General features: G+C 46.2%; 1 protein-coding gene across 6 annotated transcripts in view; it reads right to left on the reverse strand.

The window, feature by feature from the left end:
• Positions 1–16,573, reverse strand: part of SENP7 (SUMO specific peptidase 7) — a 183,985-nt gene that overhangs the window by 94,830 nt on the left and 72,582 nt on the right. For all 6 annotated transcript variants that reach the window (XM_063953579.1, XM_063953582.1, XM_063953581.1 and 3 more), the window contains 4 exons: positions 16,081–16,197; positions 15,874–15,907; positions 13,845–14,024; positions 9,972–10,234 (listed from right to left, as the gene is read on the reverse strand). In XM_063953579.1, the coding sequence (XP_063809649.1) occupies positions 9,972–10,234; positions 13,845–14,024; positions 15,874–15,907; positions 16,081–16,197 (594 nt within the window). The remainder of the gene's footprint in view (positions 1–9,971; positions 10,235–13,844; positions 14,025–15,873; positions 15,908–16,080; positions 16,198–16,573) is intronic.

Genomic DNA, 16,573 nt, shown 5'->3' on the forward strand with positions numbered 1-16,573 from the left:
ACGATCGCATGTGCAGCCGAGCGGTACAAAAAAAATAAGAATTTACTCACCGGTAATTCTATTTCTCGTAGTCCGTAGTGGATGCTGGGACTCCGTAAGGACCATGGGGAATAGCGGCTCCGCAGGAGACTGGGCACAACTAAAAGAAAGCTTTAGGCTAACTGGTGTGCACTGGCTCCTCCCACTATGACCCTCTTCCAGACTTCAGTTAGGATACTGTGCCCGGAAGAGCTGACACAATAAGGAAGGATTTTGAATCCCGGGTAAGACTCATACCAGCCACACCAATCACACCGTATAACTCGTGATACAATACCCAGTTAACAGTATGATAACAACTGAGCCTCTCAACAGATGGCTCAACAATAACCCCTTTAGTTAGGCAATAACTATATACAAGTATTGCAGACAATCCGCACTTGGGATGGGCGCCCAGCATCCACTACGGACTACGAGAAATAGAATTACCGGTGAGTATATTCTTATTTTCTCCGACGTCCTAAGTGGATGCTGGGACTCCGTAAGGACCATGGGGATTATACCAAAGCTCCCAAACGGGCGGGAGAGTGCGGATGACTCTGCAGCACCGAATGGGCAAACTCTAGGTCCTCCTCAGCCAGGGTGTCAAACTTGTAGAATTTAGCAAATGTGTTTGACCCCGACCAAGTAGCTGCTCGGCAAAGTTGTAGAGCCGAGACCCCTCGGGCAGCCGCCCAAGAAGAGCCCACCTTCCTCGTGGAATGGGCTTTCACCGATTTAGGATGCGGCAGTCCAACCGCAGAATGTGCAAGCTGAATCGTACTACAGATCCAGCGAGCAATAGTCTGCTTTGAAGCAGGTGCACCCAACTTGTTGGGCGCATACAGGATAAATAGCGAGTCAGTCTTTCTGACTCCCGCTGTCCTGGAAACATAAATTTTCAGGGCCCTGACTACGTCCAACAACTTGGAAGCCTCCAAGTCTTTAGTAGCCGCAGGCACCACGATAGGTTGGTTCAGATGAAAGGCTGATACCACCTTAGGGAGAAATTGGGGACGAGTCCTCAATTCTGCCCTATCCATATGGAAAATTAGATAAGGGCTTTTACATGACAAAGCCGCCAATTCTGATACACGCCTGGCCGAAGCCAAGGCCAACAACATGACCACTTTCCACGTGAGATACTTCAATTCCACGGTTTTAAGTGGCTCAAACCAATGTGACTTTAGGAAATCCAACACCACGTTGAGATCCCAAGGTGCCACTGGAGGCACAAAAGGGGGCTGAATATGCAGCACTCCCTTAACAAAAGTTTGAACTTCAGGTAGAGAAGCCAGTTCTCTCTGGAAGAAAATCGATAGAGCCGAAATCTGGACCTTAATGGAACCCAATTTTAGGCCCATAGTCACCCCTGACTGTAGGAAGTGCAGGAAACGGCCCAGCTGAAATTCCTCCGTTGGGGCCTTCCTGGCCTCACACCACGCAACATATTTTCGCCATATGCGGTGATAATGGTTTGCGGTTACTTCTTTCCTAGCTTTAATCAGCGTAGGAATGACTTCCTCCGGAATGCCCTTTTCCTTCAGGATACGGTGTTCAACCGCCATGCCGTCAAACGCAGCCGCGGTAAGTCTTGGAACAGACAGGGCCCCTGCTGCAGCAGGTCCTGTCTGAGCGGCAGAGGACATGGGTCCTCTGACATCATTTCTTGAAGTTCCGGGTACCAAGCTCTTCTTGGCCAATCCGGAACAATGAGTATAGTTCTTACTCCTCTTCTCCTTATTATCCTCAGTACCTTTGGTATGAGAGGAAGAGGAGGGAACACAAAAACCGACCGGTACACCCACGGTGTTACTAGAGCGTCCACAGCTATCGCCTGCGGGTCTCTTGACCTGGCGCAATATCTTTCTAGCTTTTTGTTTAGGCGGGACGCCATCATGTCCACCTGTGGCCTTTCCCAACGGTTTACAATCAGTTGGAAGACTTCTGGATGAAGTCCCCACTCTCCCGGGTGGAGGTCGTGCCTGCTGAGGAAGTCTGCTTCCCAGTTGTCCACTCCCGGAATGAACACTGCTGACAGTGCTAATACGTGATTTTCCGCCCATCGGAGAATCCTTGTGGCTTCTGCCATCGCCGTCCTGCTTCTCGTGCCGCCCTGTCGGTTTACATGGGCGACTGCCGTGATGTTGTCTGACTGGATCAGTACCGGCTGATTTTGAAGCAGGGGTTTTGCCTGACTTAGGGCATTGTAAATGGCCCTCAGTTCCAGAATATTTATGTGTAGGGAAGTCTCCTGACTTGACCATAGTCCTTGGAAGTTTCTTCCCTGTGTGACTGCCCCCCAGCCCCGAAGGCTGGCATCCGTGGTCACCAGGACCCAGTCCTGTATGTCGAATCTTCGGCCCTCTTGAAGATGAGCACTTTGCAGCCACCACAGCAGAGACACCCTTGTCCTTGGAGACAGGGTTATCAGACGATGCATCTGAAGATGCGATCCTGACCACTTGTCCAACAGGTCCCACTGAAAAGTTCTCGCATGGAACCTGCCGAATGGAATTGCTTCGTAGGAAGCTACCATCTTTCCCAAGATCCACGTGCAGTGATGCACCGACACCTGTTTTGGTTTTAGGAGGCCTAGAGATGACAGCTCCTTGGCCTTCTCCTCCGGGAGAAACACTTTTTTCTGTTCTGTGTCCAGAACCATCCCCAGGAACAGTAGACGTGTCGTAGGGACCAGCTGTGACTTTGGAATATTTAGAATCCAGCCGTGCTGTTGTAGCACCTCCCGAGATAGTGCTACCCCGACCAACAACTGCTCCCTGGACCTCGCCTTTATCAGGAGATCGTCCAAGTACGGGATAATTAAAACTCCCTTCTTTCGAAGGAGTATCATCATTTCGGCCATTACCTTGGTAAATACCCTCGGAGCCGTGGATAGACCAAACGGCAACGTCTGGAATTGGTAATGACAATCCTGTACCACAAATCTGAGGTACTCCTGGTGAGGATGGTAAATGGGGACATGCAGGTAAGCATCCTTGATGTCCAGTGATACCATGTAATCCCCCTCGTCCAGGCTTGCAATAACCGCCCTGAGCGATTCCATCTTGAACTTGAATTTTTTTATATATGTGTTCAAGGATTTCAAATTTAAAATGGGTCTCACCGAACCGTCCGGTTTCGGTACCACAAACATTGTGGAATAGTAACCCCGTCCTTGTTGAAGTAGGGGCACCTTTACTATCACCTGCTGGGAATACAGCTTGTGAATTGCCTCTAACACTGCCTCCCTGCCTGAGGGAGTTGTTGGCAAGGCAGATTTGAAGAAACGGCGGGGGGGAGACGTCTCAAATTCCAGCTTGTACCCCTGAGATACTACTTGAAAGATCCAGGGATCCACCCGTGAGCGAGCCCACTGATTGCTGAAATTTTTGAGACGGGCCCCCACCGTACCCGGCTCCGCCTGTGGAGCCCCAGCGTCATGCGGTGGACTTGGAGGAAGCGGGGGAGGACTTTTGCTCCTGGGAACTGGCTGTATGCTGCAGCTTTTTCCCTCTACCTCTGCCTCTGGGCAGAAAGGACGCGACTTTAACCCGCTTGCCCTTATTGGGCCGAAAGGACTGTACCTGATAATACGGTGCTTTCTTTGGCTGTGAGGGAACATGGGGTAAAAATGTAGACTTCCCAGCTGTTGCTGTGGAAACGAGGTCCGAGAGACCATCCCCGAACAACTCCTCACCCTTATAAGGCAAAACTTCCATGTGCCTTTTAGAATCTGCATCTCCTGTCCACTGCCGAGTCCATAACCCTCTCCTGGCAGAAATGGACATTGCACTTATTTTGGATGCCAGCCGGCAAATATCCCTCTGTGCATCCCTCATGTATAAGAGTGCGTCTTTAATATGCTCTACGGTTAGCAATATAGTGTCCCTGTCTAGGGTATCAATATTTTCCGACAGGGAATCTGACCACGCAGCTGCAGCACTGCACATCCATGCTGACGCAATAGCTGGTCTCAGTATAACACCTGTGTGTGTATATATAGACTTCAGGATAGCCTCCTGCTTTCTATCAGCAGATTCCTTCAGGGCGGCCGTATCCGGAGACGGTAGTGCCACCTTCTTTGACAAGCGTGTGAGCGCTTTATCCACCCTAGGGGATGTTTCCCAACGTGACCTATCCTCTGGCGGGAAAGGGTACGCCATTAGTAACCTCTTAGAAATTACCAGTTTCTTATCGGGGGAAGCCCACGCTACTTCACACACTTCATTTAATTCCTCAGATGGAGGAAAAACAACTGGTAGTTTTTTCTCTCCAAACATAATACCCTTTTTTGTGGTACCCGGGGTAACATCAGAAATATGCAACACATTTTTCATTGCCTCAATCATATAACGTGTGGCCCTATTGGAAGATACATTAGTCTCATCGTCGTCGACACTGGAGCCAATATCCGTGTCGACATCTGTGTCTGCCATCTGAGGTAGCGGGCGTTTTAGAGCCCCTGATGGCTTTTGAGACGCCTGGGCAGGCACAGGCTGAGAAGCCGGCTGTCCCATATTTGGTATGTCGTCAAACCTTTTATGCAAGGAGTCGACACTGTCGCGTAATTCCTTCCACAGAACCATCCACTCAGGTGTCGACCCCGCAGGGGGTGACATCACATTTATCGGCATTTGCTCCGCCTCCACATAAGCCTCCTCATCCAACATGTCGACACAGCCGTACCGACACACCGCATACACACAGGGAATGCTCTGACAGAGGACAGGACCCCACAAAGCCCTTTGGGGAGACAGAGAGAGAGAGTATGCCAGCACACACCAGAGCGCTATATAACACAGGGATCCCACTATAAATGAGTGTTTTTTCCCTTATAGCTGCTTATATTATATATATACTGCGCCTAAATTTAGTGCCCCCCCCTCTCTTTTTTACCCTTATGTATGCATGGGAGAGCCAGGGAGCGTCCTTCCAGCGGAGCTGTGAGGGAAAAATGGCGCCAGTGTGCTGAGGGAGATAGCCCCGCCCCTTTTCCGGTGGACTTCTCCCGATTTTTCTGGAATTCTGGCAGGGGTATTTTTACACCTATATAGCCTTCCTGACTATATATGGTGTAGATTTGCCAGCCAAGGTGTCTTATATTGCCCTCAGGGCGCCCCCCCCCAGCGCCCTGCACCCATCAGTGACCGGAGTGTGAGGTGTGCATGAGGAGCAATGGCGCACAGCTGCAGTGCTGTGCGCTACCTTGTTGAAGACAGAAGTCTTCTGCCGCCGATTTTCCGGAACACTTCTTGCTTCTGGCTCTGTAAGGGGGCCGGCGGCGCGGCTCCGGGACCGAACATCGAGGTCGGGTCCTGTGGTCGATCCCTCTGGAGCTAATGGTGTCCAGTAGCCTAAGAAGCCCAAACTACCACCAGTTAGGTAGGTTCGCTTCTTCTCCCCTTAGTCCCTCGCTGCAGTGAGTCTGTTGCCAGCAGATCTCACTGTAAAATAAAAAACCTAAAATATACTTTCTTTCTAGGAGCTCAGGAGAGCCCCTAGTGTGCATCCAGCTCAGCCGGGCACAAGATTCTAACTGAAGTCTGGAGGAGGGTCATAGTGGGAGGAGCCAGTGCACACCAGTTAGCCTAAAGCTTTCTTTTAGTTGTGCCCAGTCTCCTGCGGAGCCGCTATTCCCCATGGTCCTTACGGAGTCCCAGCATCCACTTAGGACGTCAGAGAAATCTTGTGCAGTCTCTGAGTAGCTCAGGACTTACTCAGCTGCTGCGATCACTTCAGCCTGTCCGGGGCCAGAATTGACGTCAGACACCCGCCCTGCAAACGCTTGGACACGCCTGCGTTTTTCCAACCAATCCCTGAAAACGGTCAGTTGCCACCCACAAACGCCTTCTTACTGTCAATCTCCTTGCGATCAGCTGTGCGAATGGTTTCTTCATAAAACCCATCGCACAACAATGAACCGCTCTGTACCCGTGCAACACGCCTGCGCATTGCGGTGCATACGCAGTTCTGACCTGAACGCAGCGCTGCAAAAAACGCTAGCGAGTGATCAGGTCTGAATTACCCCCATTGTCCGGTTGGCTGTACTGCACACACTTTAGGCATACACACTGAAAAATCTGGCCACTATGCTGTTCTGATTCGGGCTGAAACGACATATCGGGCCTAGATCGCTGTAGTGTGTATTGCTGTAGTGTGTACTAAGGTGAGGGTTGCCCCATGTACGGGGTTGGCGATGACAGTGTGCAGTTTATGGTACAACAAACTGAAAAATAACATTATGCACAAGGGCAAACCACACACTATGCTTCACATAATTTCCAAGCACTGATACATACACTATTAGTTCATACATGCACAGAACTAAAACACAGTAGGTTTAAAAAATATATTATAATAATAATACTGACACAGAAAAAGAGGTTGTGCATTTATCCATACATAAACTAAACTATTCAATGAATAGAAAACTTGTATTATGCATCGCTACATGGGACGGAGTCCTCTGTGTGCAATGAGCAGTGGTGCAAGTAAGGTGACCACCTTACTGCCGCCAGTAGCTACCGAGCAACAGTGTTTGGCGGTGCATGTACATGGTGGCAGCACTGCGGAGGCAGTCAAATGGACGCCCCCCGGTGCCCACAGCACAATAAAGGGTTGTTTTTTTTGTACAAGAAGAACAGGAGGAGACACCGCACCAGCCACAAGGAGCTGAGCTCAGGATTCCAGAAGATCTGGGGACCAGAGCAGGAGGGATAAGTGTGGTTGGAGAGACACAGGGAGGAGGCAGCCATGGGAAGACACAGGGAGGAGGCAGACATGGAAAGACACAAGGGAGAAGGCAGCCATGGAGAGACGCAAGGGGGAGGCAGCCATGTGGAGGGAGAGACACACGGTGAAGGGGAGGCTGAGAGAGACATTGTGAGGCTGAGTCTGACATGGTGAAACAGAGAGACATGGTGAGTCTGAGAGAGACACAGGATAAGGAGGATGCTGAGACAGACACAGGGTGAGGTGGATGCAGGATAGACGAGGCTGGAGTGATAGGGAGCAGGTGGCTGGAAAGACACAGAGGGCAGAAGGCTGGCTAGACACTGGGAGCAGGAGGCTGGAGTGATAGAGAGCAGGTGGCTGGAAAGACACAGAAGGCAGGAGGCTGGCTAGACACTGGGTGCAGGAGGCTGGAGTGACTGGTCAGGAGGCTGGAAAGACAGGAGGTAGGAGTAACGGGGCTGGAGGTTGGAAAAACAGGCCAGGAGGCTGTAGGCGACATTGGGCAGGAGGTGACACAAGGCATGAGTCTGTCTGAACCTGTTGTATGATGATGATGACATGTTCTATTCCTACACAAACAGAAATCTTTCAGACCATGTGATCTCTACATGAAGAGTGGGTACAAACTGAAGATGCTGTCTGCCCAGGGAGGATCAATTTCCTCAGAGGTTCCCCATTGCAGAGAAAGCACCATATAGGTAAGGTGTATTTTTATTTAGTACACACAAAGCTGTAGATCTTATCAGTGGAATTATATTAGTGGGTTGGAATATCTAGCCCTGCATGCCTCAGTTCGATACTGCCCTTAATATTTATTGTTCCCTTTTAATTTAACCCCACATGCACATTCGGGCGAGGGGATGGGGGGACCGGGACACTGCAGCATGCACAAATGAAAGCGGATGTTGAGAGTTCCATGTGACATACAACACAAGATAGGTGGGGCAGTGTCATCTTTTTCCTATTTAGTTCTTTTACCAAAATGTCCACAGGAAGAGACTCTGTTACATATTTAAAGAAAAGTATATGTATAAAAAATATATATAAATATATATCTATAACATTTTACTTTTATTTTCAATAAACTTGTTTAGAACATCTAACTAAATTAACACTTGGATGGGGATTTTAACTGCGGTGAAGAGAACGAGTTGCTGTGGCGTTTAAATGTCGGCAACGGCAGCCTGACTCGTACCTTTCGCCTGGCTGAATGGTTGTGACAATTCGGCAAGGGGAACAAATTGCCGGTAACTGAATTCCCATCTTTAATGGCTACTTCTTACTAAATGTATTATTTTTCTGCAACTTCTCATTCATTCCTAATTTGACACTTTTCAGTATCCTCACTGTCTGGAGGATAGAGCAAACATATCTACAGATGACCCGCTCCGCCAAACACACAAGTCCCCCACCACTGATGGAGTGATTGTATGTGGACTCTCCTCCAGCGAGGGCACCACTGGCTGAAAGCATTACCACAGGAGCATGTCTGCAGCCGCTTGCAGTCTGTGTGCGCACTTAACCACATTGTGAGACTTTGGTTCTTGCACCCACACCCTTGCACATACATTTCACCCACTGGCAGAGTTATTTAATTTGTGTTCAATATATTGTATTTCTGCAAATATCTGTAGATTCAGGATTTACTATTACTGTAACCGTTTCTGTATTATGCTGCGTTACTATGTTTAAGTAGAGAACATTACACACTCCGGTAATTCCAGCTTGTCTTTTTCTCACTCACTACACAAGAGTGTGAGTGCTGTATTCACTATTCTCCAGTTGAGATGACGTTGTTGACATTTTTATTGTCGACAGCATCAGTGGGGTTAAGAGAGAGCGAGAAGAAGGGAGGTGGGGGAATAGGGAGTAAGAGCACAGGTGGGTCGAAGAGACAGATATAGAATAGGGGGTGGGGGAGCGAAACTGGAAGGGGGAAGTGAATGGCAGGTGAGTGAGTATAGAAGGGGTCCAATGCTAGCCAGACACAGCAACAACCTCATTTTGACCCTAGTCAGTGTTATCAGCATCTGCAACCAATAGTCTTCCACCAGTGATTACCCCACATGCGCCCTTCCCCCTCAACCTGAAGGAGGAGGGAGACAGACATGAGAGAGATGGTGGGACACAGATGAAAGAGGGAGGGTGGCTAAGGACAGAGATAAAAAAAAAAATGGGAGGTGGGGGGGGGGGGGTCAGAGCTGAAAAAAACAAAGGAAGTAGTATGGGGAAAAAGAGGGCCAGAAATGAAAGAAAAGAGCAAGGGGGGTGTTAGAGATGGGAATGTTAGGGAAAGGACCTGTCATCACTTGTTGCTGACACACCCCACAACCCCTATTTGTAAGACAACCCAGGGCCAAACCCACAACCTTCCCCATCCAGGAACAGTGATGAGAGTGACCCGGGGAGGGTGAGGGCAGTTGTCTGGGAGAGAAGGAAGGGGGACAGAGCACAGTTGAAAGAAACACAGGAGATGGGGGGCATGAGGCTGGAAAGACACAGGGTTGGAGGCATGAGGCACAAGGTGGGAGGCTTGATGCTGGAGGGACACAGAAGGGGCATGAAACTGGAAACACGCAGAAGGTGCATGAAACTGGAAAGACACAGAAGGGCATAAGGCTGGAGAGACGATGGCGGTGTGAGGCTGGAGACACACAAGGGCGGTGAGGCTGGAGAAACACGAGGGGGGGTGAAGCTGGAAAGACACAGGGGGGACATGACTCTGGAGAGACACGGGGGGGGGGGGGGGGGGGGAGCATGATGCTACAGACCTACAGACAAGGAAGGGGGATCATGCAGCTACAGAGACTTGGAAGGGCATAAGTTTAAAAAACAGAGAGACATGAGGCTGGAGAGACACGGGGGACAGGGACCTGGAGGTACAAAAGGATGGGACAGGGGGCTGGAAACTGTAGAAACAATGAAGGATGGGGCTGGAGAGACATACAGGGAATGAGCCTATATGGCAGCTACAGTATATAGCTACCCAGTGAATGAAGGGTCTGTATTATTTCTACTTCATTATTTTTGCTTTTCAATGAATAATATATATTTTTTTTTAAATGCAATTAATATGAATAATTAGTAAAAGGGACATTAATAGTGAGAACACAAATAACATTTAGTTGTAATAGTACTGTTTACAAAACCATATAGGTTTCAGAAATACTAATGAAAGAATAGAAAACCTAATATACATTACATGTAAAGCATACCTCTGGTGGGGTAACTGGAAGAGAAGCACAGCTAGACTCTTGGTGCTGCTGACTTTTAAACTGAGAAAAACAATTTTCCTTGAAAGAGCATTCCTTAGGGGACAAAGCCTCCAGCAGGCTATGCATTTCCTCCCAGCTCAGAATATCAGACAAAGTAGATGACCCGTTCTTACTAGCATCCACCATAATCTCAGACATGACAGACTGCTCTTGGCTTGTGAGGGGTTCCACTAACTCCAGAAAAATAAATTCATCTGATTTAGCTGTAGGGAGGAAGACATAGTACATCAATGATCAATAATCATACAACACACCATCCTATCTTTAGCCAAACATAAGTTAATCAAGAATAAATATCTGAAAGCAGAGCTAGACTATACAAATCAGTAGGGAAAACATTACATAAATCGTGTATCTGTCAGGTGAGTATATCATACAGTTTGGGGCACATATAATCATAACTGTTTCCAGTACTAACATTGTTTAAAAGAAACAAATAAATAATAAAAGTTTAATGGGGCATACACACGATGTGATTGAACTAGCGATATGGACTGTATAGTCCATGTCGGTAGCAAACATAGTGCATATCGCACTGTGAGACTAACTCAGATCTTATCGCTGGGCTGCGTTTTTTGCTGTCCTGCGATCAGATAGTCGTCGCCTACAGGGGGAGGATAAAATCGCTGTGCAAGTGTGCGTTCCTATGTGTTAGCAAAGCTGCTAAAAATCAGTTTGTGCAGCCCAGGACTTACTCTACCAGTGCGATGGATTCCTGCTGATCAAAGCCGGAGCTGACGTCACACACCCTCCCTGAAAACGCTTGGACACGCCTGCATTTTCCGGACACTCCCAGTAAATGGTTAGTTGCCACCCACAAATGGCCTCTTCCTGTCAATCACCTTGCGTACACCCGTGCAAATGGATTTTTTGCACCATCCCGTCGCTGACCGGCGATGCCCGTTGTAGCTGTCTGACACGCCTGCGCAGAATCGCACTGTGTGTATGCACATTAAGGGTTGATGGCCTACCTGATTTCTATTTTCTTCAATTAAAAAAAAACAAAAAACACTTCAAATAAATAAATAAATTGGGAGGATGTGAAAACATCACAGGAAAAAAAAAAAAGGAAGTGCTACTATTAGATTCTTCAATGACAACACTTTATTTGGAGAAGAAAATAACAAAAGATAAATATGCAGGGGATATAATATGACTCCCGGTCCCTGCAAGTACATCATGTAATATAATTAAGGAAGTTTATGTACTTAAAGTTACAATCCTGTCTCTGAGGCTCGGGAGGATGTGGTTGGTGGGTGGATTTTGTGGGTAGTTTCACAGGTAGTGGGTAAGTGTGGCTAGTCCCCATACCCAGCACAGGCTGTGGCAACTCTTCTATTAAATAACGAGATTTTAAATAATGTTTTAATTATAATTTATGTAAATAATTTAAATAATCTTCTATTAAATAATGACATCTATGCAAAATGAATTGAAACATTTTTCAACATGTTTTCAAGGGGCTGAAGTAATTCCACTGCGCAGTGACTATGGAACGGTTGTGGACTGCACCACTCAACCAGCTATATTCGCTGATTTCCTACGCACACTATAGAGCAGATTTTATGCTGTAACGGTAATGTGCTCAGCCAAGCACTGCGGAGATGCTTGACAACACATCACTGAGATATAAACTGGCCCTCAAAACTTTTGTCATTATAAAAGTGATATAAATTCACTTCTGGAGGGCAAACTTCCTCCAGTAGGGACTAACACTTAGATTTAGCTGTTCTTGATTGATGGAATTGGGAGAAAGCAGTGCTGGTAGTCCCACAGAAGCTCCATGCAACATTTGAATGAACCCTACTGTATAAAGGAAGTGAGAGGGAACTGGCATCGAGATTCCTCATGCAGCAACCTGAAGGATCTTCAATACTGGACCACTTTTCCATTAAAACTGGAAGGATTTTAATTAATGATGATGACGATGATGATATGCTGCCACCTGGAGGCCCCATGGAACAAAGCATCACAACTAAGCTCAAACAGCTCAGGCAGCAGCAGCAGTGGGACTACTGCTTCATGAGATCCTGATACTCTCCTGGAGCCATATTCTGCAGCAGAACTCATAGATCCAGATCCCGTAAGGTACTCTAGGCTGGATGTTTTAAGATAACTAGTGCAGACATAGGGGTATATTCAATTGAAGTCAAAAGCTGAAGTCTGTCGAAATGACGGCAGTTTTCAACATTTTTAGTAGGTCAGAAGGGGTTCCGACCTATTCAATCTAACCCCAAATTATTCGACCATCTCAATTCGACTTTAAAAAAAGTCGAAGTGAGATGCGGGAGTAGAGACGGGGAGAGCCGCGGGCAGATGGGGGATGTATCACAGCCAGCTCCAGCAAGCGAGACCTCGCCTGCTGGAGCCAGGTGGACGCTGCCGTGAGCGGCGGCTGTGATGTGGGGACAGGGAGAGGCAGAGATGGGGGGGGGGGGGGTGAGAGCCGCGGGCAGACTCCCCCTTCTAAGCTCCCGCATCTCAATTCGACTTTTTTTAAGAATGGATTAAATAGCCAAAGTCGGATACATTCCGACAAATGAATGTCGGAATGGATCCGACTTCAATTGAATATACCCCATAGTGGAGTCTGAACCCTTTCCTAATCTTAATATTGAGCGGTCAGGTGGCAAAACAAGTACTGCTGCTAGTGTGGGCACATATATTAGCAGTGAGACAATAGTCCAGACTGATTCATGAGTAAGACAACTAGATTACACCCTAACAACATGTAGCAATAACTCAAGTAAAGTTCATGTAACATTCATTATATTGGGGTGAGGAGGCCTGGACTGCACACCATAGCTACTTATAATAGGATGTGCTACCATTCTGAGACTTAGTACTACAACATAGAAACAAGAGAGCAGGTGCACCAAACAACCATTAGAATTATAATAAATTAATTATACATCATATCTGAGGTTTTTGGCACAAAATTGGCCAATATTATAAGCCTGCCTACCATTTGTCAAGATAACCTCTTCAGGCAGGTCCCATACATTATGGGAGCTTGCATCTGGGGTGCAGAGCAACTCCAAACCACCCCAGCCAAACCACCCCAGGGCACCACACAAATATGAGATAGCAGTGAAAAATCAGAATGTTAGGTAAGTTAAAGCAGCTGCTGAGTGTTAGAGAGAGGCCAACAGTAAAGTATCAGAGTGATAAAGGGGGGGGGGGTAGCTAATTAGCAATGTTAATGCGTTCGCGGCTAATATTATCGCACTGTTTATTGCACCTATCCTATTCCAAAATGGTGATAAGGGGATCAGAGAAACATGTTTCTGCTGGGTTGGTCTGTGTCCTTCTGCAGCCTTGCAGAAAGAGATATACACAGATATTCAATTTGGCCCGAAGAGACATCGGGAGTAAAATCCCCCGATGTTTCTTCGGGAGCTGGGGTCGGGCTATTTAATTAGCTCGGCCGGTAACAAGTCCTTTTACACCCGTAAACACACAGGTTCATTGAAACCTGTGTGTTTTCGGGTGAAATAGCCCCGTTGTCGTATGAAAACGGGGCTGTTATCGGGCATTTTGCTTCACCTGCTGGAAGCAGGCGAAGCAAAACCCCCGATGAAGGCGCGGCGAGATTTATCATCTGCCAGCTTCGGGACAAATTGAATATCCCTGTTAGTAGCAATTACAAAAAGCTAAATTCAGGGAGCCACAGACAGATGTCCCGCAATGATAAGGGACAACTGAGTTGGCATTGACCGTTGACTTGAGGACCTTAAAAGGAGAATTTAAAAAAAAAATAAAGATCCCATTGCCCACCACCTAGGTGTGAAATCTGCTACATACTGTACTCACAGGTTTGATCTCCAGATGTTGGGTCCACTTGTTTTGCAATATGAGGCACATACTCTTTGCTTAGCCACAGCATAATAACGGCGCTACTTCGTATACACTCTGCTCCATTTGTGAGCCACAAGCCATACTTGTGCACTTTCCACGTGTCCACTAACAGGCATGTCATCTCGTGTAGAGCCACTGCAACAAAATATTTGTGATTTTAAGATCATACAATTTGGAAATTAAAAGAATTCTATTCTGCAAAGTAAACATACTGTTCCATGTATGCAATGTACCCATACATGCTTACTGTATACTGCATTAAAAACTGGTTAATATAATAGACTGACAACAGATTGCACAGAAAAGCTTTTGGGGCTAAATTTTATATTGCCAGGAAAAAAAAAACAATAAAATCTGCAATCAGCAATTTGCATTTCCTAGCTGTCCTTGTGAGTGAGATGCTCTTCAGTGACACCAAGAGCATATCTGTATATGTTTGGGATAATGCAGAGCCGAATGCAATTCCACCTTGCAGTCACATCTTGCGTATTTTCACATCACACTTTCTCTGTATCCAAGTAGTGTACGCAATTATGGGGATACAGAGTCAGTACAGTTTTCAGATGGATCTTTTGCACCAGGGATAGGGGTTGTGCGCCGATAATGATGACTGCCAAGAAGCCAGGAATACGGATGGGGCAGTATGACAGTAGATCTATGCATTTAGGCCCTCATTCCGAGTTGATCGCTCGCTAGCTGCTTTTAGCAGAAGTGCAAACGCTAAGCCGCCGCCCTCTGGGAGTGTATCTTAGCTTAGCAGAAGTGCGAACGAAAGGATCGCAGCGCTGCTCCAAAAAAAGATTGTGCAGTTTCTGAGTAGCTCGAGACTTACTCCTAGCTTGCGATCACTTCAGACTGTTTAGTTCCTGTTTTGACGTCACAAACACGCCCTGCGTTCGGCCAGCCACGCCTACGTTTCCCCAGCCACTCCTGCGTTTTTACCTGGCACGCCTGCGTTTTTACACACACTCCCCGAAAACGGTCAGTTACCACCCAGAAACCCCAACTTCCTGTCAATCATTCTGCGGCCAGCAGTGCGACTGAAAAGCGTCGCTAGACCTTGTATAAAACTGCATCGCCTTTTGTGAAAGTACGTCGTGCGTGTGCAGTGCGCACCATACGCATGCGCAGAAGTGCCGATTTTTTGCCTGATCGCTGCGCTGTGAACAACGGCAGCTAGGGATCAACTCGGAATGAGGGCCATAGTTTTGTGCAGGCAATACAGGACCAATTACGGCCAACTTTCATTCAACATAGCATTGGCCCCGTTCTACTTGGATGAAGTTATGTACACAATAGAGACAAAGCATTGACTGAAAACGGACGATGTTTACAAGCAGCTGGGTGTCCCAAATAGTTATATTTAGTGGAGAAGAGTTTAAAGTGACAAGTGCAACTGAACCCGCAGGAGCAAAAATTTGAATCAATGGGAAACACTGTATTTCTATCACACAATAAGTACACCCACTGTGAACAGTGCAGGAAAGCTGAAGCACGTTCCAATGAATTCTGTGTTAATTGGGCATCGGCATGCAGTGTTTTCTGGCTAGAAGTACTATTTACAAGTATGTACTGTACTTCGGAATTTTATGTAAAAAACGTAGCAAATAAACCACTGTTTCTATTTTGAGACTTTCACAATCAGACTCCATTTCTCCTTTTTTGGTCTGTCTCGTTAAACCAAAAATAATAACTTTGTACCATTTTATTACTCATTTTAAAACATATATATTTACAGTAACTAAAAACAAACATTTCTCCATATCTGCTTTTACACAATTAATTCAACTTCATATAAATAACTGGCTAGTTCTCCAAAATCTAGGGATACACTATGGAAAATTAGTTATTCGAAACCAGACATATATAAAAATGTCAATGAAAAGCAGAAAGAAGAAAATATTAGAACATGGCAGTGCTACAATTCAATATTCATATAATAAGAAAATAAAATTATGTAATAAAGCAGATATTCCATACTTGCCTTTCACAGGAATTTCAATAGATTTAGAAGTAAACTGCAGAAAAGAAGACAATTACAAGTTACAAAGGGGTTTAGCAATCATAGTAACCCAAGTATTTACAACAATGTGCTTCTATCCTTTCATAAATTAACCTTGCAGAAAAACAAAATAAAATTGTCAAAAAAGAAGAAAAAAAAAGACACATGAGAAAACGATCTGTAAGATACCTTAACGGAGTCAGTCGCTCTTCCTTTCCTTTTGCCAAAGTAAGCATTCAGAAACTTTAATTGCAGAACAGAGGCCTCTGACGCAGGAACTGCATCCACAACAGTAGCAGAGCAATCCTGTATTATATAAAATGCTTTTAAAACCTTAAAATTTTAATATTTGGATTTAAGATTCATTTTGCAAATACAACAAAACTCTTAATGATACAAATGTATGTATATTTTAAAAAGATTACATAATATTCATGAATTTTCTATCTTGTAATTTAGGCAAAGGTTCGTAGAGCTTGGGGCAAAGGATAAAGTGTCAGTGTTTCAGTCAGCATGTAATTCAAAATGCAGCCACTAAGAGGCACTCTGCATCTTGCATAGAAACTAGAGCTGAGCGGGTTCGGATTTACTCGGTTCCTAACGCCAGAATTATAGCAAGTTCTTTTTTTCTGGATTTATCTTATTGGCTAACCAAAACACGTGACGTCCGTGAGCCAATAAG

The sequence above is a fragment of the Pseudophryne corroboree genome, chromosome 2, assembly GCF_028390025.1.
Source record: "Pseudophryne corroboree isolate aPseCor3 chromosome 2, aPseCor3.hap2, whole genome shotgun sequence".
Taxonomy (NCBI): domain Eukaryota; kingdom Metazoa; phylum Chordata; class Amphibia; order Anura; family Myobatrachidae; genus Pseudophryne; species Pseudophryne corroboree.